Genomic DNA, 24,221 nt, shown 5'->3' with positions numbered 1-24,221 from the left:
GGTCAGGGCCTCCCTTTCAACAACTGCACTACAGTTCGGACTGCTTTTTCCTGGGGACCATCTGTGTATTCACAGGCTCAATTTAACGCAGGTGTCAGCTAAGCAATAAATACATCAGGATTTTGGAGGGGGGAAAAAAAAAGCCTAACAAATATATTTGGTATTTGTACAGTGCATCCATTTACCACCAGTTTGAGTGGATACGGATGTATCATAACCTGGCAGTCTTTCTGAGCGTCCACCGGCTGCACCGCATCCAGGTCGATGCAGTCTGTAGCACTCAGTGTCCCAAGTCATTCCCAGCAAAATGACACATTCGAGCTTTTCCCCCCCAAAACACCACGCACGTACATATTTCAATCTACGTATTAGGTCACTCCTTTCTACCTTGCCCTTGGGGTCCCCAAGCAAACCCTAAACCAAGAACAAGCTCTTTCGACACAGTTTGCTGACGTGTTTGAAGAGTTACTTTCCTCCTTGTCCTGGTTTCGGCTAGGACAGAGTTAATTTTCTTCCTAGTAGCTGGTACAGTGCTGTGTTTTGGATTTGGTAGGAAAAGAATGTTGATAACACACCGCTGTTTTTAGTTGCTACTAAGTAGTGTTTGTACTAAGTCAAGGATTTTTCAGCTTCTCATGCCCAGCCAGCAAGAAGGCTGGAGGGGCACAAGAAGCTGGGAGGGGACACCGCCAGGACAGCTGACCCAAACTGGCCAAAGAGCTATTCCATACCATATGACATCATGCCCAGTATATAAACTGGGGGAGCTGGCTGGGAGGGGGGATCGCGGCTCGGGAACTAACTGGGCATCGGTCAACGAGTGGTGAGCAATTGCATTGTGCACCACTTGCTTTGTATAGTTTAATTCTTTTAGTATTGCTATTGTCATATTATTATTATCATTATCATTGTTTTTCATTCCTTTCTGTCCTATTAAACTGTCTTTATCTCAACTCACGAGGTTTTTTCCCTGATTCTCTCCCCCATCCCAGGGGTGGGGGGGCAGTGAGCGAGCGGCTGCGTGGTGCTTAGCTGCCGGCTGGGGTTAAACCACGACACTCCTAAACAGAGGATCTGTACTGCCAACAGACACGCTGTGCTCACCCCTGTGGAAAACACGGTCCCGTTTGACAACAAGACATTGAAAGAAGCCCACGGCTACAGAACTGGATGCAATCCACGTCGGGACCGTAAAGGGCCAGTTAGTAAATGCGTGAGAAAGGAGCTGTGTTCATTTGGTGTATGTCGCTTGAATCCTTCCCAGCCCTTGAGGAGCGTTTGGGGATCTCCGCAGCAAGGCCTGCAAAGGCCCCGACTCCTCTACCTCTCCCCGGCTGGAGGAAGAGTCCCTTGGCACGCGCCGACGGCGCCTGGAAGGTGCTGCTGTGCTCTGCCTGCAGCCCAGCAACGCGGTGGCCGTGCCCGTCGGTGGCAGCCAGCTGCGGCTACGGAGGGGCTTACAAAGCTGTCGGTGGCTCTGCCCTGGGGAGGGACGGCAGCCTAGCACAGAGCCAAGCGAGCGGCACCACGGACTGCAGCTGGATCACACCCCGTCCTCCCACCTCAACGTCTACGGCACCCAGTCCCATTTCAAGTGCGGTTCTTCGCGGGGGTGCTCAGACAGACACCTAACAGGCATCGACAATAGGTAATTTGGCACCAGAAGCTAACTGGAACACAATCAAATCTCTAAAGGAAGGCCCCACATTTAACAGTTAGGTCAAGAAATGGAATTTCTTCCTCCTAAAATCCTGGCGCTCAAATACCGAACCAGTTACCCAGCTTCAAAACAGGAGAGCTCCTGAAAGAAGTCAGGAGAGGGCAAAACAGGGGAACGTACCAACACCTAAAAAACCATTAAGAGTAACAAATTATGGTGTGACGACTTCAGAGTTTTTCTCTGTGGGCTCTTGCACCTTCTTGGCAGCAGTCATCTGAAACTGCGGCATGTACGGCCCATTGGCTTTATACTTAAGGCTACTTTGGATAAACGCATTTAAATTAGGCGGCGAATGCTGAAGAAACCCCACATCTTTGAGTGGATCGGTTGTATGGAACTGGCACGTCACCCCGGAACTCTCTGTTAAAAAAATGTCATTTTCTCTTTTTTCCAATGATGTTATCCCTAGGTAACACAGGCTCCGCTCCGGACTATCTCCATCTGTGAAAGCGTCATCCTGATCTGAAGGCTCTGAAAATCCCTCTGAAGAAATAAGGGAAAGAGTCTTGCCGGGCTGCCTGCCAGGCGGATCAGGTAATAGGAGGAATGCCCCGTTTCCCACCTCCCAAGAGCTACCTGAGAAGGCATCTGTAACTAAGGACTCTTCAGCTAAGAAGCATCTATCAAAACAACTTCTTAGCTTCAGTTTCTGTTCGTAAAGCCCGCTTGATCTGGAGTTACTGATAATAGTAGCATATTTAATATCGGACTGCCTTGTGATTTCTTCACCGATTTGGTCATCGTGGGAGCTCTCGGAGAAGCTGCTGCTATTGAAATGGCTGCTAGAACAAGCAGAGTCATGTTCAGAGTCTTGAATTTTTGTAAACATTGAATCAATTACTAAAAACTCTTGTGTGTCTTCTTTTTTCAACGCTTTAGTAACACTGATGTCTTCCAGCACTATTTCTGGTTCCAGAAGAAGAGGCTCAAATGACATTGCTTCAGGGTGCTTGATAAAAAGATGCTCAAAAGTTTCAGGCTAGAAGAAAAGATATATTTTAATGCTCATCTATTATTTAATAGCTTTATTTCAGTATGAAGCTACTGATTTTAAGAATCACAGACAAAAACCCCCATCATTTTAGTAAGAGTATGTAGTTGAAAATCCTCTAAAACACATTTCCTCTTTTCTTTACGTCTGCGTGTAGGTGAAGATTGAGGCACAAGACAAAAAAAAAGCGAGAACCTGTTTGTGTGTCAAGTGCTGCCAAGCAAGCGTTCTGTGAAGCGCTCAGTACTCCAGCCAAGACAGCGTGTCATTTTAAGCTGAAACAGAAGCAGCTGAATGGTCCCATTCATTTCAACATTAATAAACATGCAGATATTGTTAAAAACACACGCAAGTGCTTTGCAAGACAAAGGTCTTATACCCTTAGATGTCCTTGGCTTTTTATTTAGATTGTAGGAACAATAGACTTAATCATTTACATGTCAACTCAAGTAACTTTCCCTGCTAGGATTATACTATTAGGGTCAAATTCAGCTTTTCCGTAGTATTTTTAGAGCATTCCCATCTGAATAGCAGCTCTATGTTTGAACGGCTTGAAGAGAAACACACATTTATTTTGGAGACATGTATGCTTTACTACTACCTAATATATATGCAGGTAAAGTATACAATAGCACGAACTGACAGCAAAACTGGAACGCCTAGCTACAAAGGGAAACTCATGTGAAAAACATATATTTCCTAATGAATTCAAGACAAAACAAACAGATAAAAACAGATTTTGTGCATATTAGCAAACCGTATTTTACGGCAGGAAAGCTGCCAAAACAACGAGGAACACGTCAAAATACTTAGACTAGCATACGATCCTAGAAAAGAGTATACTGACTTGCATATCTTAGGCTACTACTTTAGTCCAGACTAGCTATCAGTAACACCTATGGCCTCACGTGGCAAAGCTGGCGAGCTGGTTTCTAACCGCTTTGCTACTTGCCCCGCACCAGTCCATCACCTTCCCACGCTGAAACCAACCTGCACCCTGGAATCTCTCCTAGTCTTCAAAATAACCTCAATAACCGCATAGAAAATTAACCAGCTATTGAAACGAGCTGCAGGCTGCTGCTATACTGTATACATCAAGCCATACTAATTGTAACTTACATCGCCCGATGAAAGCTACCTTCCCTCTCGCAGGTTTGCTACGAGTTGACACAGGAAGACAGGCACTGCTGTGCCAAAGCAGACTAATGGTCCACTCAGTGTACACTGCCCACAGGGGCATTTTCAAATGTGAGATATATATTAACGGGAAGCTTCTGAACAACCAAAAAACCACGCTTCCTCCTGATACACCTGCCCTCCTACAGCCGGCAGCTGCTTTATCCTCAACGGAGATGGTTTATATTCCTTCCGATAGCTGCTTGCTCCCTCATCCCAGCCCCCAGTATCTGCTCTTATAAATGCGTATGGGTACCACAGAAAACATACAGATAATATTGCCTGCAAAGATTAAATACATCACATTCAAAGACAGGTACGTTGTTTGGCAAAGGCCACCGTCTGTCAACTCAGACACGTCACTTATTAAAACACATGTCAGATATTTAATCAAATACAATGCATAATCCAACGTCCTGAGAAAATGTAAAACCACAGCGTATCAGCAATTACAGAGTAAACTGGGTGCAGAGTGCTGTATTTCCACAGTCGATGCACGTATGGTATAACTTGGGCACAAACCGTGTGAAACGACAGGCAAAGCGGTTCCATAAAACTCAGGAGAAAAGTCATCATCTCAGGTCACCAGTTCCCAAACTCTGCTGACCAGATGAAACGAGATCCAAACAAACACGGAGTTTCAAGCAACGTTGCATTCCCCTCTCCTGTTCAGTCTAGCTTTTAAGTTCTGTTTGTCTCAGAAGCACCAGACTACCTCCGAGCTGCAAGCCAGCTACCACGCCTGAGACACGTTCAAGTCAAAATTACTTTGCGCTCTAGTTGCTAAACACAGATATATCCAAATATGCTATTGGCCTAATTCTGCCATCACCAGATTTTGACTTTCACGTATATTTAACTTTACACATTGCAAATCAGCCCATGGAGAGAGCAGGGTAATTTAGATATGCGGAAGTCTTTGCAAGATTGATATTAATTTCCCTGTAAACTATTTGTAGTTGTGTTAAAGTAATTTCTCCAACACTAGGTCCTAAAGCTTTTTTATTTTTATTTACTATTTTCTTGAGCAAATAAGAGGAATTTTTATGATTTTTACATTATGCATACAGGTAAAGGCTTGCAAGACAGAGTCTAGATGCAAGACTTGCCTGTTTTAGATCATGATTTTAACCTCTTGCTGCTGTGAGCAATACAGTCAGGATAAAATAATACTCTCTAAATGCAGTTCTGGAGTACCAGATACCAAATGCGCTATATTGAATATACAAAGTAACGATCAGATGTTGACTCAAGGATTTAATATTGATATGTACCAGGACAAGACAGGAGTTCTACATCAAATGCCTTCAGAAAGACATCAGAACTTTCCAGCAGTGGTATATAGGCTATTTATGTAATCAATGCTTATCACAACTAAGGAAAAATACCATACAAGTACTGCGCACTGCTTTTTCTACTGGAAATTCCATGCACACATCCAAAAGCAGGATTTGGCCCTAAACACACGATTTCAAAGAATGTGTTCTGGCCTTGGACACTCATGAGGTGAGAGAGAGGTGATCATGCTGATCTGAGGACAGGCCCTGTGCCTTCAGTGCGATTAACATTAAGCAACATTTTCCAGTAAGATTAGTACGACGTAGGGAAGAGGCATGCTTTCTGCTGCATAACAAGCTGTCAAAAATCATGTCAAACTTCAATTTCTTTCATACTTGCATGCATCATTTCTTTCCCATTAATTATGGAACAAGGCGTATGAATATGGAGCAGTATCACCAGGGTGTCAGCTTTACCCTCCCTTCCTAGTTAAAACTTCATCAACTTTAATACACTTATGTCGGCTCTACCAGTCGGCGAGGAGAATCATTTCCGACATGCTAAATCCGACGTGCAAACTTCATGCACCTCTGCAATCGGGGACAGTGAGGATTGTCACGAGCTCCTTTTGCTACGGAGGAAAAGATTAAATAGACAAATACAGGTGCACCGGTGCAACTTAGACTCCTGCAATTAACAGCTATCCCAAGAGCCCAGCCCTTCCCAGGATGGAGCCACGGAAGCAGACGTGTCAGACTGGTCTGGGATTTAACAACCCGCGCAAGTAAAACCCGCTCAGCTTTCTAGACCAAGCCAGAGGCACAGGCTCTGCTAACGCCAGCCAACGTGACTGCTGCCGCGAGGCGGGAGAACACCCACTCTTCACTCTCTCCGACCACAACTGCATCTTCCCCAACAGAAGGATTTCCAGGGGCTTCATTTAACGTTAAAACTTACAGCATGGTGCATCAGAGAAGTAAGCACTTTAGCACGTTAAAAAGCCACAAAAAATGGTAAGTAAAAAAAATAAGCAGAAACTGCCCTAACACCACCGAAATCAGATTTTTCCTTGAGGATTTCTGGCTTGTTTTTTCAAACACAGATCTGATGTTAGAGATTATTCAGGAATCTGCATTGATGTGGCTGCACGTTTAAATGATAACAAATGAAGAAGCCATATAAATAACATGCACATTGGTATTTTCAGGAAAATGCAAGCGAGCAAGCAAACAAACAAACAAACAAAAAAACCAGTAAGGCACAACACACCCCCAGTTTCTGCATTCTCTGAGTTGCTGCTGCACCCAAATGCACGTAAAAAGTTCAAAAGACCGTAATGGGACAACCAAGTGCTTGTGCAAATAAGAGATTCGATCACCTTGATGTGCCTGGAGTCAGCGGAAACTCCCAAGCTAGCTCTCAGTTAGAACAAATACTCAATCAGAATTAAAAAAAAACACGTCAAAGGGAAGTCAATAACCGGGCAGATCTTGCACTCAAGCTGGATAAATCCCAAACCAGCCTGATGTCTCTGCTTCCGAGGCTGCATCCTGGGAAGGGCTGGGCTCTTTCAATTCCTTTTGAAAGCCAGGGCTTGAAAGTATTCAGCCCTTTGCCAGTCACAGCCTTAGTCAGCAGGGCAGGAAAAAAAGGTTCAGACCACCGAATCTAAAGGGCGTGCTTCTGCCTGTGCGAGTGGCAAACGGTGGTTTGGTCTGTAATACGGCGCTCGCTCCTCATTTTTGCGAGGGCCTTTTAGATTTTTGACAGAGCTACTTCCAGGATTCGTTATATTTAAACAAATCAGCATTGTATTGTATCTGTGCTTCCTGTCTTCTGAATATAAATAGAAAAATCTTCTAACAATTCTGTATAGGAAGCCTGGGAGCTGGCCCAATGGTTCAGCAGGCAGTGACCATGATTAGACTTCAAAGAATGTCCATTCTCTGTTTAAATGAAATGAAATAAAATAAAAGATGAGAAAAGAAACCTTCACTGGGGACGCAAATTAAATACCTGAAAAATCTTCTGCCCTTAGACGCTCTTTCTTTTAGAAATAACAGGCCTGAATTTCGATTATTGCCTCAATGCTTACACACCGTCAGACTCTGGGACCATGAAGAACTTTGCGTGCTGGTGCAAACTGGCTAAGCCCACGTAAAGACTCTTACTTGTCACAGCTCATCACACCACAGCTCCCCATTCACACGGCAAACGGCGAGGCCGTTTACCCCAGCAAAGAATTTGGCCTTTGATACACACGTGCCGCTCCCTGAGGTGCGTAAACATTACACCTATGGGATTTTGCAACTGGTTTACTAATTGCCCTGAAATTTAAACACCCCCTACAATCAAAAAAAGAGGTGTCGGTCTCTGGTCCTGGCCCGTTTCCAGGTATTCGCTTTCTACAGCTGAGAGAACCGCTGCATTGCTAACTTCACAGGCTCCGAGTTGCTTCGTTGAGTAATTCAGGTAGGGTCTAGTCTAACCAAGAGGTAGAGTTCAACACTGAGCAAACGGCAGTCAAACCCACGGGCTGGGAGAAGAAGCATCACCAGGGGAATACACACCTTCTGAAAATTAACTCCTTGTGCCCAGGAGCAATTCTTGGGGTTTGGAACATCTTCCCAAAACAGTTTCTTCATTCTGAAATACGAGGTAAATTCTGGAGTTGGTACTGTTCTCATATATTCCGTACTGCTCTCATTCACCTTTGCTATGTCAGAAAAGGAATCCGTGCAATTTTATTTATCCAGAACACTATGACAATGAAACAATCATTTTAGATATTATAGGTGGCCTACATTTAATAGAAAAAATAAAAGGAGTGACATACCAGGTGGCAGTTTTACCAAATATGAAAGGTACAGGCAGTCTGTGCTGAATATGACCCCAACCCACCTTCCACAGCACTCAGAGGGAGTTTTTTCAATTGCCTTTTACTTCAGACCTTAGTTTGTGATGACAACTATGGAACTCAGACTGCTTTACAAATTCAAAGCCCATGACACTCGCTAACTTGCCCACAAATCACTCTGCAGCAGTAAGGAGTATGTGGTACAGGCTGAGTGACACTTCCCAGGGAAAATGAACAGCGCTGATCATCGTCCTACCGCAAGGACGCCAGACCTGAAAGGGCAACGCTCTGACTTTTACAAGGTAACAAGCCTGCGCACTCAAGACGCTTTAATTCTTGGTGCTGTATTCCACAGAGTTCACTGCCTTTCAGTACAGTACCTCAAATATACGATAAAAATAATTCCTAGCTTTCCTCAGAAAGACCCTGCCCACCAGTTCAGCAGACGGGCATCATCTAAGCTGCATCACCTTCTTCTAAAGGCCGCCTGGGATTTTTATATGACAACGAACGACTTACCTTTGGTGCGAAACCAGCAATGCTCCGAGCAGCAAAACTGAGGTTGAAATAACTATTGGCAGAACCACATAGAGGCTGGCATTATTCTCATTTTCATATCCACCTGCAAATAAAAGGAATTCAGATAATAATGCGGTAAAACAATTTGTCTGTGAACAGTTTGCAATAGGGAAATAACAAACAGTAGAAACAACAGCTTAAACGCAAAAAAACTTGAGAAACAGTTTTATTCCACAGCAACAAACCTTTACCTTGAGAACAGAGAGACAAAAAGGAAGGAATTATTTTAAATACTGAGGTGACTCCTCCATCCCTGTGGGAGGTGCCCACTGCTCCCTTGCTATTAAGAAATGAAGTCAGAGCATATGAAGTAAGAGAATAGTCCACAACCGGAGAATGAAGAATCGCAGGGACCCAGGATCTCAACCATTAAGTTAGATGCACGGGAATTCAGGTCCCTCACTCAACTAATCCCACAAAGAGTTTGCAAATTCAAGCAACTGAAGTCTAGATCCCTGTTTATAGTTACATTACTTTATTACTGAGATTTTTTTTCTGATAAGATACAGACTTCTCCTGCATTTAAAGTTTACTTTTACAAGCTCCTATTTCATAAGCAACATGGAGAAAGATCCTGCAAGTCACCTTTGGTAAAGTGATCCGTTGCTCTGGATTTGCCAACTCCTCCAGCAAACACGGGGTACAGGCTGAACTGGTACTTCTCAATCAGAATAAAGTGATCTGGAAAGAGGAAACCAGCCTTTTGAATCACAACTATTATCCTACTTTTAAACAATTACCTCCACAGAAGCTCTGGTCACATATCAGAGTTCAGATCAGCCCAGAGAGGGAAATAATGAAAGCCATTTTTTATAGATACATACTTTAATATCAGAAGATTAAAACTATTAATCTATATCGGATAATTTAGCATTATTCTGTCAGGAAATTAACACCTTTATGGAGCTATTGTAAAAATTTCTAAGATTAAAGCCAAAATGCAAATGGAATGCACACATTAACTTGGATAATTAGCTGGTGTACTCAATATTCCAGAACTAATTTTATTGTATTGCCAAAAAACGAACACGCTGCTGAGCTTCGTTCTTTGTTAACCTGATTATTAATGCAACAGTCAATCCTTTACAGTCAGTCCTCTAATGATAATCAAGAATTGCTCCACTGGGCCTTACCATAAAAGCCATCAGAAACAGAGAGGGGGGAAAAAAGGAATCCGAGAGCTCAGCAATGCTACGTTTTTCTGTTCCATAACAATTAACATAATGTATTATATTTTCAAGTGCACACTCACCATAAATATAGTATTTACTAATATTTGGAGGAACTCGCACCCATTTCATCTCCTCTTCTTTGTTAAGGTTCTTCCACTCAATAATAAAAGATGTTATCACATATATTTGAGGTGAAAGCGTCCAAATCAAAATCACGCAAGTGCTGTTCACTGGGTAAGCGCTAAGCGTCTGCACAACGTTCACTGACAGCACAAGGAGAAAACAGCCGTGAATTACGTGAGCTCAGACAGAGGTGAGGGGAGAGCTGGGTTAGCAGGAGAGGTGTATGCTGTACAACTACGTGCACACCAATGACTGCTACGGTTTCAGCACTTTATCATTTACTTATTTAATTATCTTCTCTATAATAAAGCCTAATCTTTAGTTCACATACGCAAATATATTTCTCTTTAAGCCAGCAAAGCTTGGTTTACACCAACTAGTCCCGAACACTAAATAGATCAAGTTTCTTAGCAGACATCAAAGAAATATCGTGATTCTCATGTGCACCTCCTTAATTATCGCTCCTTAACCAAAAGGTTATCAACAACTACTGAACTGTCAACATTTAGCTAGTAAAGCACGCATTGAGAGCCTTGTAAGCTAAATCCTACTGAATCTCTCTAAGTAATACACCAATAACAATCCAGTCGGACAAACGCTTCCCATTACATCTGCTACCAACCACAGGCTTTCCAGAATACACTTACACACAATATCAGAAAGAATTTTATCCATAAAAATGCTTTTAAAATTGCATGACAGCAGTAAAGTTCTACGAACAGACTGCAGTAATGTTTCCCACAGCATATATTTGCATGTGAATGTTACACAATTGAAGTATTCAAAAGCAATAGCCTTTATTTTGTTAATAAAGCAGAGTGCAGCCGAATGAATGAAGAGGCTGCTCAGGAAGTAAAGCCAAACCTCTGAAAACTATGTACTCTGGCAGCCCGTCAGGTGAGCAGCCAGAGAAACGAGACCATATTTCATTTTGGAAAGAACGAAACATTCCCTAGCAGGAATGTTGGGTGTTCCCAAGACAAAGTAGACGAACGATCAGTTCTACAGCAAGATTTTATTTTTCTTTGATTAATTACTTTATATTCTGTTAGTGGAGGGAAGATAGCCCAGTGAAAGACAACTCTTTTCCCAACCCAAAGATCATTAAGATTTTCATACAATGGAAATTTCATTTTTCAAATAGCTCTGTTGGTGAGATACCGAATCCGTTTCCCATATACAGCTGAACATATAATCATGAAACATTTTTTTATTCTAACAAAGGGAATTTTATTACAAAGAAAGCTTTGTCCAAAAGCATCACAAGGATGCCTAGCATTTTCCACATCTCAAAATGGTTACTAATCAGTGTTCTTACCTGTGCTCATTTGCTGTGATAGAGTTAAATTAAAATTAATTGAAGAAACTCCAATTGAATTCATGGCTAAAACTGTAATGGTATGTGTGTGCTCAGTCCATGGAAAAGAACAGGTAGTGCCATTATCAACATATTCTGACCACGTGGTGTTTCCTGACGTCTGATGCTTTACAACGTATCGGCTCACGCTGCACAGTGAGTGATTCTTCGTCAGTGGCTGCAGCAAACATTGGCATTAATTAATTTCCCAGTCTTTGATTTCAAAAGCAAATGTTATTTGGGCAGAAGGCACTGTTCCAGTTGTAAGAAAACATGACCCAATAAAGATATTCTGTAGACTGGCTACCGTCCTTTTAGCAAAGGCACTGTAATCCATTTAAAGACTTAATTTCTTCTGCCTCTCTCTCTGAGAGCTGACACACTTACTTGCTATCTTTCCAGGGAAGGGAGGGCAGGGGGGACAAGCAAATACAAACTTTCAGATTCCTATAGTAACTCACTGTTTTACGTTCGTATTTTTCAGGACTGAAAAACCCGAAGAGATGACTGTTTGCATACTAAACACGGACAAACAGGAGTGGGCAGTCACTGATGTACTTTTTTTCTCTGTCCTGCATTAACCTTTTAAGGCAGCTTTGCCCAGTTGACATGCAGTTGCAGTGGTGTTTATACGGGCAGCTGTCTAGGAGTCGATGGCACATTCTGCTCAGAGATCTTGGTCAGCAGAACTTGGCAGCTGACAACTGTATCTCTCGTTATAACTTACAGTCTTTGACTCCATGTTATTCTTTTTCCTGAGTATTAGAACAAGTTGTGTTTTAAGTCTCTGGTTCATAGCATGTGTATGACTAACACTGCAAGTGTAGACTGACATGAACGCTGTAATACAGCACTGACACTTCAGCTGCGTTAGCACAACTCAGACAGCAGGTCTGCTCTCTGCACAAAGGCAAGGATGCTTGCCGCCTGCCCAGAGATCTGAGGGCTCTCCTAAAGTAGCGAGGACTGTAAGACTTCAGGAATAACGGGATGTTCCACACGGCTGCGACGCAGCCCCACGTGCAGTTCAACGTGGCTGTGGTGCACGCCACCGGACCTGCGCAAGAACAATTTGACCGCAACCTCAGATGGGTCCACTGTACAAAAATCAGAAGGCTGGCCTGCGAGCTTCCCAAGTCTGGAAATGTGCCTGCTGCCAGCGTATGTCTGTGCTGAGCCTCACCTACCTCTCAACCATCCACAGCAACCACACAGCACCAGGAAAGTTTTTGTCCTACTACATTACTATAAACTTGGTAACGATTAGGGTACAAAATCAGCTCAACGTGTACCAGCTAGCTGCAGGAAAGATTAAAGAGAATAAAAACAGAAGGGAGGGGGGAGCGAGGAAGTGATAGCAACAGAAGGGAGTAAAGTCCAAGACAGGCTGACTGAGCAAAGGCGGCAAAACCATCTCCCCTTGCATCGCAGTATTACAATCGGTATTCACCAGCAACCTCTACTTGCGTCTAGTATTAGCTAAGCAAGAGGCAGTAACACAAAAGAAGTCATATCCCAAGTGCCTTGCATATGAAGTCCCATAAGCAGCGACTGCCCAAGTTTGTGTCGCAGGGAAGCCCGGGCTTATCGTACTCCCTTTTTTGGCAATTCTACCAATGGTTTTTGGATCAAAGTGAAAGACCAAAATGTAATTGTTCTCACCTTCCACAGGAGCGTAACATTCTTCTGCCTCCTTGCCGGATCTTCAATAATAATTCTCCAAAATTCAGGGCCTTGTAAGGGAGCTGCAAGATGACACAGTTTTGAAAGAACAGCGTCACACTTCAGTGTGAAACTGGACAGACCACCCGAGTGCACGCTGAAAGCACATGTACCTTTGATATCTTTCACACGCGTATAGGCTGATCTGCTCCAGTTGCTCCAGTAACCTGACCCATCCAGTTCTCTGCACCGGATCTGAACAACATACTCCACACAAAGTTTCTGAACTTTTATCACAGCTGATCGTGGTGCATTTGAAACTTCATAAAGCTGTAACAGAAATCAAAATATTTCGAGTAAGAACAAAAGGCTGTTTAGGCATCTGTTAGAATCAAAATTCCTGAAAACGAATCCAATGAGAAAGTGGCCTAGTCAGTAATATTCCTTTGCTAGATAATGCAAATGCTTATAACTGTGATTCACTGCATGCCACAAATTCCACAAAAACCAGCTAAGACACTGAACGACAACACTGCAACAGTTCATGCTTCAATCCAGATTAAAAAAGACAGTACCTCCCATGTAATTTCTTCCCTGTTCACAGCATACCGAATCTGAAATTTAAGATCATTGTTTATAAATAGTGGGTTTGTCCAGCTCACATTCAGCAGCCCGACATTCCTGGTGATTTCTGCTTTAACGTTGGAGGGAGGAAGCGGCTTCACTAGAAAATTAAAAGAAAAAAAAAAAAAGACTATAATGGCTGCCCTGACATTTCTCATTAAATCCAATCATCATGGTTTACTTTCTTCTGTCCTGAGGGTGGCAGGTAACACATTGTGGCCTCTGCTGTTCCAAGTAAAGCTGGACTAGAATGCAAACATAACAATTCACCAATCCAGGCTGGCTGGCCCAATCACTGCAGACAAAAGCACTGCTGACCGAGAAAGGCAATGTTTCTCTAATGGGAAATTCATTCCAATTTTGACCCAAACTAAAGTCACCAAAGAAAAACCTTAAAGTTGAAATATCAAAATCAAAGTTTCTTGCAGAATAAACATTTTCTTTTTAAAAAATAAAATAAAATAAAAAAATCCATGGGCAAGTTTCAGTACATTTCATTTTAATTTAAATCACGATAGCTTATATTGGTGTCAGCACCTGGTACCTCCCCTGGTACAAACAGCAAAAGATAGAGCCTGGCACTAATGGGGTGCGCCACTGGGAAGTAGCAGCACACACGGCCCAGAAAGGCAGCTCCTATAAAGGACAGCGACAGGCATTATGCAATGATTAACGGAAATATTACGTTAAGTTTTTATGTTACTAACAGGCAATTCCACCAAAATTGAGCTTCTCCAGCAGACTGAACACGAATGTCACAAAGCCCTAGTTTGTTAACAAAGCAAAGTTAGAATAAAGTTGCTTTGACTAATCAGATGGTGAGCGAGGAGAAAACAACAACAACAAAAAAAGAAATAAGCTTTACATTTTGGGTGGTGCTAGAATGAGTATGTTTTGGTTTACTATGATACAGAGCACCTTTCATCCAGTGTGGGTCAATTCTATTCATTGCTTTTTATTTAAAGTGATGGCTTGAATAAACCAGTCTTCTAAAGTTCTGCTAGAATTCCTCACCGGGCAGCATCGTATAAAGCCACCACCTTTCCCCACAAGAGCACAGCCAACTGAGCGCACAGCCGTGCCCGACGCAGACTAACGCGACAGCTGCCATGCTGACAAGGTGCCAGGTTCTCTTGGCAAACAGTCCGAGCAGCACAAGCGCAGGATCTCCACCCGCCACCCCCCACACCACCCTCCTTTCTGACGCCCAAGGCTCCCAATAGTTCTCTGATAATCAGCAAACTTGCTTGTCAAAAAGGCACAAACAGCCCTCTTTGAACTAGACAGGAGCAACCTTGAAAACCACCAGACCACCAAACTAATCGTAGTAACAGTAACAATAAATCCCATACCCCCTTAGCTGTAATGCACTGAACTTTGCCTTTCCTTCCTCTGACGTTCATTTTTGCTTACTCTGTTTAAACTTCGAAATGCAAAGGATAGTTTGGTTTCATTTATGTTCTCTCTATGCATGCTTCCCCCCACTCACAGTCGATGTATTTTATTATTCTGCTTGATTTCATGTAGCACCTCTGTGGTCTAGCTGCCACGTTTTCCCTCTACATATGTTCACATTTGCGTCCAAAAAGCACACAGTCCAATGAACGCTCCGAGTCACAGAGCAGGTAAGACGACGTGCTTTGCCCATTTTGCAGTGGTTGAAAACTCTCAGACACTGTTCCTGCCTCTTGCTTTTATACAAATTTAAGTGCTCTATGTGTCACAAAAGAAACTTTGCAAAAGCGTGCAAGAGCATGAGCGGTCCCTATGATTTTAAAAGAATATATAACTGTTTAAGTAATACGTATAGAGCTACGCTGTATCAAAGTATAAACTTAACAACTAATTGAAGACTTCAGAAAAATTAGATAACCAAGAACCTTAAAAATGAGACTGCCTTTTCAAATATAATACTTGCATTTTCTGTAGATGTCTTTGCAAAACACCCGAGAGGATAAACACACAAAACTGGATGTTTCATTTTATAGGTATTAGCTGCAGTTACAATCTGCTCCTGTGCCAAGCAAAATGCATGGAAATAACATATAATCCAATGTCTTTTAGAAGACAATACCAAAGCTCTTATGTTTTTATGTTCTTTCCACAATCTAATTTATTTAAAATGCTATGAAGAAGTACTTTACCTACACCATATAAGGAATGAAATCCAAGGTCACAAGTGAAGAGAGACGTGCACGAATCTTGACCTACCCACATCTGCTGGAACGACACAAGTTGGTGAGGATTCGAGTGTTCCTAGTAAGTGCTTAAACTCTATCCACATGGTATATCCAGATAAAAGAAAAATAGGCTGAAATGTGCACTCATAGGAATGATTCTTCTGTAAATGGCATTCTTTCACCTCTGATTTTGGAGAAGTACTTGGAAAGTCAGAACAATAAATTCTGCTCCTTAAAAGAGAAAAAAAACCATTCAGTTAATACATTGCAACTATAAGCTGCTCATGGCATCAGTAAAATAGAACTCTGAAGGCAATTGAAACAATTGGTGTCACTGGAACCATCTCGGGTTTTTTGATGATTATTTGGACAGATCTTGAACTTGTATCTGCACTAAATGGATAAATAACACTGCAGTGTTACTCCCCACAGCTTTGGCTCTTAGCCTGAAAAAAGCAGGACATGAAGGCTCTCCACAGCGCAAAATCTTTTGATAAGAGACTAACGACAGGAAGAAACAGGTACGACAAGAGCAGGCATCTCCAAATACCCATAAATCACGTTCCTTGAGTGGTATGTATTAGCAATAAACATATCAAGGCAGATCTCCAGCCAAGAATTTACTCCGGCCGGGAATATGACTTTCAAAATACCAACAGGCGTCCAGGGGAAAGCTGCCACGTGGACCAATTGGACATGTACAGTGAAGTCTGCAGGAGATGGAAATCTCATAAAAATATCAATTCTGGAGGGTGGTATTAAAATCCCACATACAGTCAGTATCACATCTGGCAACAGAAGGAGAGGAGACCTGCACTCTGGATAAAATGCCACTGGACATCTTATCGGTGATGGAAAGTTTTCCAATTTCTCCTAAGCCTGTGCACAGCTCAGACTTGCGGTGAGAGTGGCCAGATAGGGTATTAGTTATTCAGCTGAACCACAAAAGTTACACTTAGCTGAATCTCTCTTCCTGTCAACACAGCTAATAGCGATTAAACTGGTGCCTTGTGCTTTGAAGGTTTAGCTTAGCATCCTCTGTTTTTACAGGATGATCATTTCCGTGCTCTTTCTGCTGGCAGCACTGACTGTAGAGGAAGGCGTAGTAACAACCCAACCAAAACAAAACACCAACAGCAAAGCTATCACACCACGTTACTGTAGACCGTTGGATTTCATCTGTAAAATGTAATTGCATCAGTAACTGAGAAGAATAGCTGTGTGCTCCTGGAAAACCTGACTGATGTCTGATGTCGATGCAACACATCTAACTTCCAACTTGCACCTTGAGGACTTGCCTATGTCTAACCAAATACTAGCAACTCCAACATATTTATGGTGCTTCTTACAATCAACCTGGGCAATTAAAAAACTCGACCATTTCATTTGGTCTCAAGCTTGTAAACAAGTTCAAGTTCTTTCTGTATTTTTGTTCCCAATATGCAATAGAATGTTATGCAAATGATACTGGTGTTTTCATAACTATAAATTTTTAAACTTCTCATACTTCAGCTTTTTGGTTGTCACTACATTCGTGTGGTCCCCCATGATTTATTTTTAATTTTTTTTTTATTTTTCCTCTTTCAGATCTTACTATTAACAAACCAAAAAAAAGAACAAAAAGAAAGATCACAATAAATACTAGCATCTGGGAAACATCTTCAGTCTGTATTAATGTTCACTGTTTGATCTAGCAGGAACACTGTAACCAATGTACAGATTATCACCTCCTATTAGAAAATAACATTTTTAGCTAAACCTGAACAGTGAAAAAGTGGGAATAAAAAACATGGCAAGAGCAGCATGGTTTTTATTTCAAGCTCCCTGCCCAGCAGTACACTTATTATATTCATATTTGTGCAGATAGTTGAAACTAAACCTACCTTAGCAGTCAGCTAGTCACTGATCTGCCCTAAAAGCCTCCACTTGAAATCTCAAGCATTCCAGCTGTTACTTTAGTCCACAAAATCCTGAGAAATATTCACCTGGGTACTACGATAGTTCAAAACTTCAGTCCACCTCCAACAGAGAAGAGAGTCCAGCTTTCCAAAGGATTAGGCCCTTAGGGCCGATTTAAGTTTGTTCGCCAAAACTTTTGCATATCCAGTCCAGCAGAGCAGTAAAACTAAAGATTTTTTTCTCTGGAAGCATTGTCTGTCTATCTTGTTTATATAAAGACTAACATGGTTCTAGGAAACTCTCGAGCTCAATATATTAGTTACTCAAAGGGATTTTTCAGTTTCATGGTAAAACAATACTATCACAGGCAATATTTGTGCACATGAATGAAGATAGGGATGATCATACCACGGATTTAATAATCAGTTTTGTATTTTGCAAACAATAATGTGTTTGCTCCACACCCCAGTTCTCCTGCTCTGTCCAAAAGACAGACAAAATTAAACCATCTGAAAACAAGCTAGGCCAAAACACCTGACCGAAACCATGAAAACTAAGAATTGCTCTAGCCACCAAAGGTGCTACTACCTTCATAAAGCAATATGCACTTTATGAATTAAGATTTGATTCTGTCTTTATAAGCAACATTTTTTTCCATCCGGAATGAATTAAATTCCATCCCTGTATTTTTATCTACTGTCTGTATATAGAAAAAAAAGATACAGAATTATAGAAAAATCGAAGATCGAATGGAGACCTCACAAGATCTCAAGTCCTACCTCTGACTCAAAGCAGGGTTAAATTCAAAGTCAGATGAAGTTGCCCAGGGTCCTGTCCAGTTGAGACCTGAAAGTCTCCAAGGACGGAGATTCTATAGCCTCTCTCGGCTCCAGTGCTCAGTCACTCTCACTGTGAATGGTTTTTTTTTTCCTTATTTCCTTACAATTTGTAGATACGAGCAACTAGAAGAATAATTTTTATAACTGATACAAGCAAACATCTGCTTTAAGAGAACTGGCTTCCAAACTGCATCTACAGGCTTTGCAAATGCCAAAAAACATTGTAAATAGAATCCACGTTACATACTCTGGTATCTACGGTCCCCTTTCTGCACACGTAGTTAATACCTCTGGAGTTCCAGCTAGGAAAAAGTCCAGCTTACAGAAACTGAGCACATTTTACCATTACCTCTATTCAGAATTCTTTGCTGCAATAGTATTTCCAGAGCAACGCTTTCCAAACATTACGAGTGCATTAAAAGCTATACATACCTGTAGTATCTTAACTGCAAGGAACTCCCCAGGAGCAATGTGTTTGGGTTTGCAGACCATCTACAAGTCATTTTAGTTAAGTACCCGTCCGTTTCACATGTGATATTAATATTCACATCTAATTAAAACACATTGAAAGTTTATTAATAAAGATATAACTGTTTATACAAAAAACATGCATTACAAGTCATAACTGCTCAATAAAAGCTAACTGGAGTTTCAAATGGAAATATTCTGACCTTACTATTAAAATGCACCAAAATTATAAATTTAAAATCATCTGGACTCTTACCTACTACATATAATTCAGCGTATCTATGATGACATTCCCTATTTTGATGACAACAGTATAATGCGTTATAGAAGAAACTTCCTCTAGGTTTTGTTGCTTTCAAGTTGAAAAGAGTAACTTTGCTTACGCGATCATTCACAAGCGTATACTGACTTTCTGGGATTTCTTCTGCTAAATTCAGCCACCAAACAATCTTCTTGGACACTACAATCTTGGTTTTGTTTTTATAGATGCAGTGAAAGGAAACGTTAGAACCAACACTGGTCAGTATCTTAGGAGGGAAGTACAGGACTTCAGCTACACAGAAGGTGAAAAAAAGGAAAAAAAATCCATTGAGATTACAATCTGAACAAAAAAAACCATAAAAGCATATGTCAATAGAAAAATATTATTATTATCATCATCCAGTTGTATTTCGGTACTTCCTACTTCTTAATTACTATTAACAACCATAGGGGAGAGGGGCAGAAATAAGCCTTTGACTGTCTCCCTCCATAACTGACGTTTGTAAATTCTGATAAAAATAATCTTTACTATCCCCAGGCAAACATGAATTAAATGAGCAGAAAAATCACTGGAGGGTACAGTGAAAGCAATACACAGCAGCACAAGAGAAACAGGGAATCATACGGGCTCCTGTAAATTAAATCTTGGGAAACTAGATTAACACTGCTGCTTTTCACTCAGCCCACTTTTTTAAGGCATCAGGTCAGTTTATTTAAATACTGCAAGAAGTACTTGCAACCTAGAAAGGGTTAGTTTCTGTAACCGGTCTCACAAACACATACACCACAAATTTTAAAATCATAAAATTGTCCTCAGGTGAAAGTGAGAGAAGATCCCAATACGAGAAGAGTGAGGTTTGGGGTTGGGGGAGAATTTAACTCTTTGAACCCTGCAAGGATGTTGAAATCATGTGTTAGCTGAAGCATTACTGGAATACTGGAACATAGATTTTGAGAGAATTGCTATTCAGAACTGGGGGAGAGGGGACTGAAAAAAAATAAATTAAAAAAAAAAAAAGCTTTCCAGTAGTTACTACTCCTGCTCCTATTGAAGTCAGCAAAAGATTAACGTCTCAAAAACTTGTTTTACAATCTCAGCAGCGTAGCTAATACCAAATGGTAGCTGTAATTCACCTAGGCATAAAGACACTGAATTTGCAAAGCATGTAAACACGCGTAAGCTCAGCCTGAACCAGTCAGGTACTTAGGGAAGCTACAGGTGTTATACACCCACTGAAAAGGAACAGTTTGCCAAAGACCAACCCAAAGCCAGCATGAAAATCCTTAAAAGGTCACGTGTGCTTTCCATAGTTGAGGAACCACGTCAGATATTTTTAGGATTTTTCCAAAATACCGGCCTTCTCAGAGAGTAGAGCAGACTTAGAATATTGTCATTGTCAAAGACTTTCATGTTAAATATAAAACAGAACATTAAACTGGTCAGCTGCACAAAAACACAACCGCCTGATTTCAGCATTTACTCTTGCCGTGTTAATGTGCCTCCATGAATGCCAGGCAGCGTTCCTGTACCAGCTGCGCTGCACGCTCCGCTGTTCTTCCGTCGGCTCATCCTAACATTGGCCATTGGCAGAACATGCCAATTTGAGCTTCCTGCAGCAAAGAAATTAATCCCTCTATGCTGCCATCAGGTTTGTCACGATGGGATTATTTTGCCGATGAGATGTGTGTTTAATACAATTACAGATCCCATAACAGGATTAATAAAAAATAACCTAACAGTATCTACTGCACCTCTTTTACATCCATATTTCTCAATACACTCATAAACCCTTTCTGAAAATATCAGTATATGCATGTGTGAGAGAGAGAACATGTGTACTTACCCCCCAAAATTCTCAAAGCTATATAGTTCTATATATATACGCACACACACTGGTTTTTAAATTTAGAGAGAGATATAAATCCAAAAGACTAAGGGCCAGTTAGGCCTCTAGTCATATAATCAGGCATCGTCTGTTTCATGCTCAATTGCCATGAGGGTCTGTGTATTTTCAGCTTTCTTGGAAAAGAGCTCCTTCTGCAAAGTTTAGTTCTTTCCTTGGTACTTGATTTAAGCACATACGTTACACTATCTAGCATACAGGAAGCAGGTGTACATGTAAGCGCCTAGGTAAAGCACTAGTATTGTCATGTAATAGTTCAGAGGGTACCTGTGACAACACAGACCAAAACATTTCCAGTTAATCATAAGCAAAGCATGGAAAAATACAAGCAAAAAATCCTGAAATCTGGAGGCTGATTGGAAACAGCTCAATCTGCAAAGCGCATCAGCAATCCTGATAACTGACCACGGATTTGCCAAACAAAATTTCTTTCCCTTCCTATATACTTTGACCATGAATAAAGAGCCATTATGATCTATCATTTTAGCAGGAGCTATGTTGACATAAGGGACCTCATTAAATCATAAGAGCCCTTTACTCGGTCCAAGAGAGCTCTTACTGTGTGCGACATGTCAGGAACTCACCCTATTTGGGTAGTAAATTGATTACAGTATATAAGATTACATGCTTAACACTAAAGCCACGTGCATTGAAACTGACTGGCTGGGGCTATTATGCAGCTTATGGATGGGGCTCAGCATTACAAACCAAGATGGATTATGTTAAATCTACAAACCCAAAACTGTGTTCTGCGCTTTTAGTTCAGCTACAAAGCCTGACACTAAACTAAAAGTTAGAAAAAGTATTAGCAGAAAAATCTTGTACTGAGTAGAGGTTAAACGCTGCCAACTGTCTTTTGAAATGGAAAAACCCTTAGAAAAAGAGCTTTTTCTGGGTCTGAACCGGTGCTTGGTGAGCAAGCAAGAGGGCCAGACAAGGAGGTGTCATGGAGCTGACTGCGCAGTCTACATGCATTAGTCCAGAACTCTTTTAATGCACGTCTTGTACGAAGGAAAGAGCAGAATCTCAGGCAAAGCCATGCAGAAAGAGAAGCAGAAGGGGAAAGAACTTCCACAGGATTTTTCAGCCCAACTCATGCATGCTGTTCCACCCTGGATAACACATGCTCTCAAATACTCATTCCACAAACCAAACCAAACTGGGAAATCTGTTCTATTCCAAAAGACTACTTACTGCACGTAAGCGACTGCACGTGACCTACCTCCCAAGTTGAGATTATACGGTGTGCTCCAGTCACTCCAGAACCCTGGACCATGATGATTCCTGCACCGCACTTGAACTAAGTATGAAGAATCAAGTAGCGTATTGTCTATGGCCAGTGAGGTTTCTAAAGCCACTTGAACCATCTGTTGGATTATCAGAAGCCATTATTGTTGTATAATGAACAGGAAAAAGAAAGAGACAGAGGGAATGAAAACAAATAGCCTAGAGAGTAGTTTTTAGGTAGCAAGTTGGGTAAAAAAAAGCTTTCTTCTTTACATTTTCTGTAAACTTCAATATGGTAGAGGTTGCATACCTCTGTGGAAAACATGTTATTTCACTATGGACTGCTAATTAACAGCTGCTTTTTATTTCAGATCCAGTTGCGTGGTAGCAACAGAAAAAGCAATTCACTAATAAAAGTTATAAATATTAAACATATATGCACATATCATGGAATTCGGGGTTTGCTGAAAGGAAAGAGCTTTGCCTTTAGACTTCACAGAACTAGCACTTCATCCAAAAAGAAAGATGGGAGTTTGTTTGTAAGACTCAACAGGAGACGGGTCTTTCATCATGGTGTACTGGCTCTCCTAGTGTAACAGATGTAAAGTCCAGCTTGCCAGCTTTACCACACTCCATTGACATTTACCACGGTCTACTGGACACACCAGCTCAGGAGAAACCAGTGTGCCATGCCCAGCTCCACCAGACCAGCCATGTTGTTCAACCCACCAGAGCCACTGCCCAAGGACAAGGAGGGTGGTAAGAAATCCCGGGCTCTGGAAGAGACCCACCAACCTGCACTGCTCCATCGTAGAACAAAAGTGAGCAGAGCTGACTCACCTGCCAACCATTTCGACCTGAATTTGCAGAGATCTTCACTTCATACTGAAGCGGGTATGGCATCAGCACAGGGTCGGACCAGCAGATCTTCACTTGACCTCTCTCTGTCATTTCTAGATGCAGGTTCAAAGGAGGTTCAGGCTTTACTGCGGACAAATTAATTGACAAGTTTATCGCTAACCTTATTGCCCGTGACTGCTGGCGGTAATGGGTTTTTACTGATTCGGAAGTCTCTTTCATGCCTTTTCTTTAAACTCAGTTTTCAAGAGCTGCTCTACAGCTAGCGTCATGTTGTGTAATATCACTGGAAAAGCGCACCCTGGCACTGTTACATGGTTAATTAGCAGGACATGCTGTTTGACCTAACGTGTGCCTTAAAACTACATGAACTTCTTGCCTTGGGCCATGATTCCTCCGAGTAATGAAGCTTACCTGTTTTGCTGAAAAGAGGACTGAGAGGGATGGGAATGCTGAGCAAAGCAATTTGCTCAGCTCCATAAGAGACAGGAGATAATGTCCTCATATTGTACACAAAGAATTTCTAAATATTCCCATCCCTTCCACAGTGATTACGGCTATGAAAGAAGGTCTCCAGGAGAGCTACATTAGGGCAAAGTAAAAATGGAGGGTTTCAGAAATTTCCCACGAGGATGAAGAGAACTCTCTGGAGAGGGAACTGGATGGGCAATTTAGAATGATGATTAGGATTACATTCACTCTTCCTTGGACAAATGCAAGGACCCTAGATCCTACTTTTAACTGTTACTGAGACCTTTTCAAATCACTGTGTAAGTACAGTGTCTTTTGGTTGACCTTGTCCTCATTCACAGCTCTGAGTTTCTCCCATGCAAGAGTAATATCTTGTTAAAAACCACTGCAGAGTAAACATCACGTGCAAAAGCTGAAGAGAAAGCATTTCGCAGGGTCTTAGGCAGTGGGTACATGTTCACTTCGAGTTCCATCTGCACTGGGTGTCCCCAGCCTGCCCCCACCCGCCCCCGATGTAACCATTACTTCCATTCAGGGCTTTAGGCTGTCTACGCTATGTTTTCGCTAACCTGGAA

The 24,221-nt window shown here is 41.7% G+C and overlaps 1 protein-coding gene across 1 annotated transcript in view; it reads right to left on the bottom strand.

Annotated features, from left to right (window-relative positions):
- Window positions 1-1,871: 1,871 nt before the first annotated feature.
- The window catches only part of LEPR (leptin receptor), a 35,185-nt gene continuing 12,835 nt past the window's right edge, over window positions 1,872-24,221 (bottom strand). The window contains exons 5-18 of the mRNA XM_050900786.1: window positions 23,158-23,303; window positions 22,313-22,457; window positions 19,182-19,478; window positions 18,890-19,007; window positions 15,751-15,950; window positions 13,491-13,639; window positions 13,089-13,245; window positions 12,916-12,998; window positions 11,215-11,431; window positions 9,854-10,036; window positions 9,187-9,282; window positions 8,542-8,644; window positions 7,736-7,811; window positions 1,872-2,699 (exon numbers count right to left, since the gene is read on the bottom strand). Coding sequence (XP_050756743.1) covers window positions 1,872-2,699; window positions 7,736-7,811; window positions 8,542-8,644; window positions 9,187-9,282; window positions 9,854-10,036; window positions 11,215-11,431; window positions 12,916-12,998; window positions 13,089-13,245; window positions 13,491-13,639; window positions 15,751-15,950; window positions 18,890-19,007; window positions 19,182-19,478; window positions 22,313-22,457; window positions 23,158-23,303 — 2,798 coding nt within the window. The remainder of the gene's footprint in view (window positions 2,700-7,735; window positions 7,812-8,541; window positions 8,645-9,186; window positions 9,283-9,853; window positions 10,037-11,214; window positions 11,432-12,915; window positions 12,999-13,088; window positions 13,246-13,490; window positions 13,640-15,750; window positions 15,951-18,889; window positions 19,008-19,181; window positions 19,479-22,312; window positions 22,458-23,157; window positions 23,304-24,221) is intronic.

Source organism: Gymnogyps californianus, chromosome 8 (genome assembly GCF_018139145.2).
Source record: "Gymnogyps californianus isolate 813 chromosome 8, ASM1813914v2, whole genome shotgun sequence".
Classification (NCBI taxonomy): domain Eukaryota; kingdom Metazoa; phylum Chordata; class Aves; order Accipitriformes; family Cathartidae; genus Gymnogyps; species Gymnogyps californianus.
This window is presented reverse-complemented; position numbering and strand designations above follow the sequence as displayed.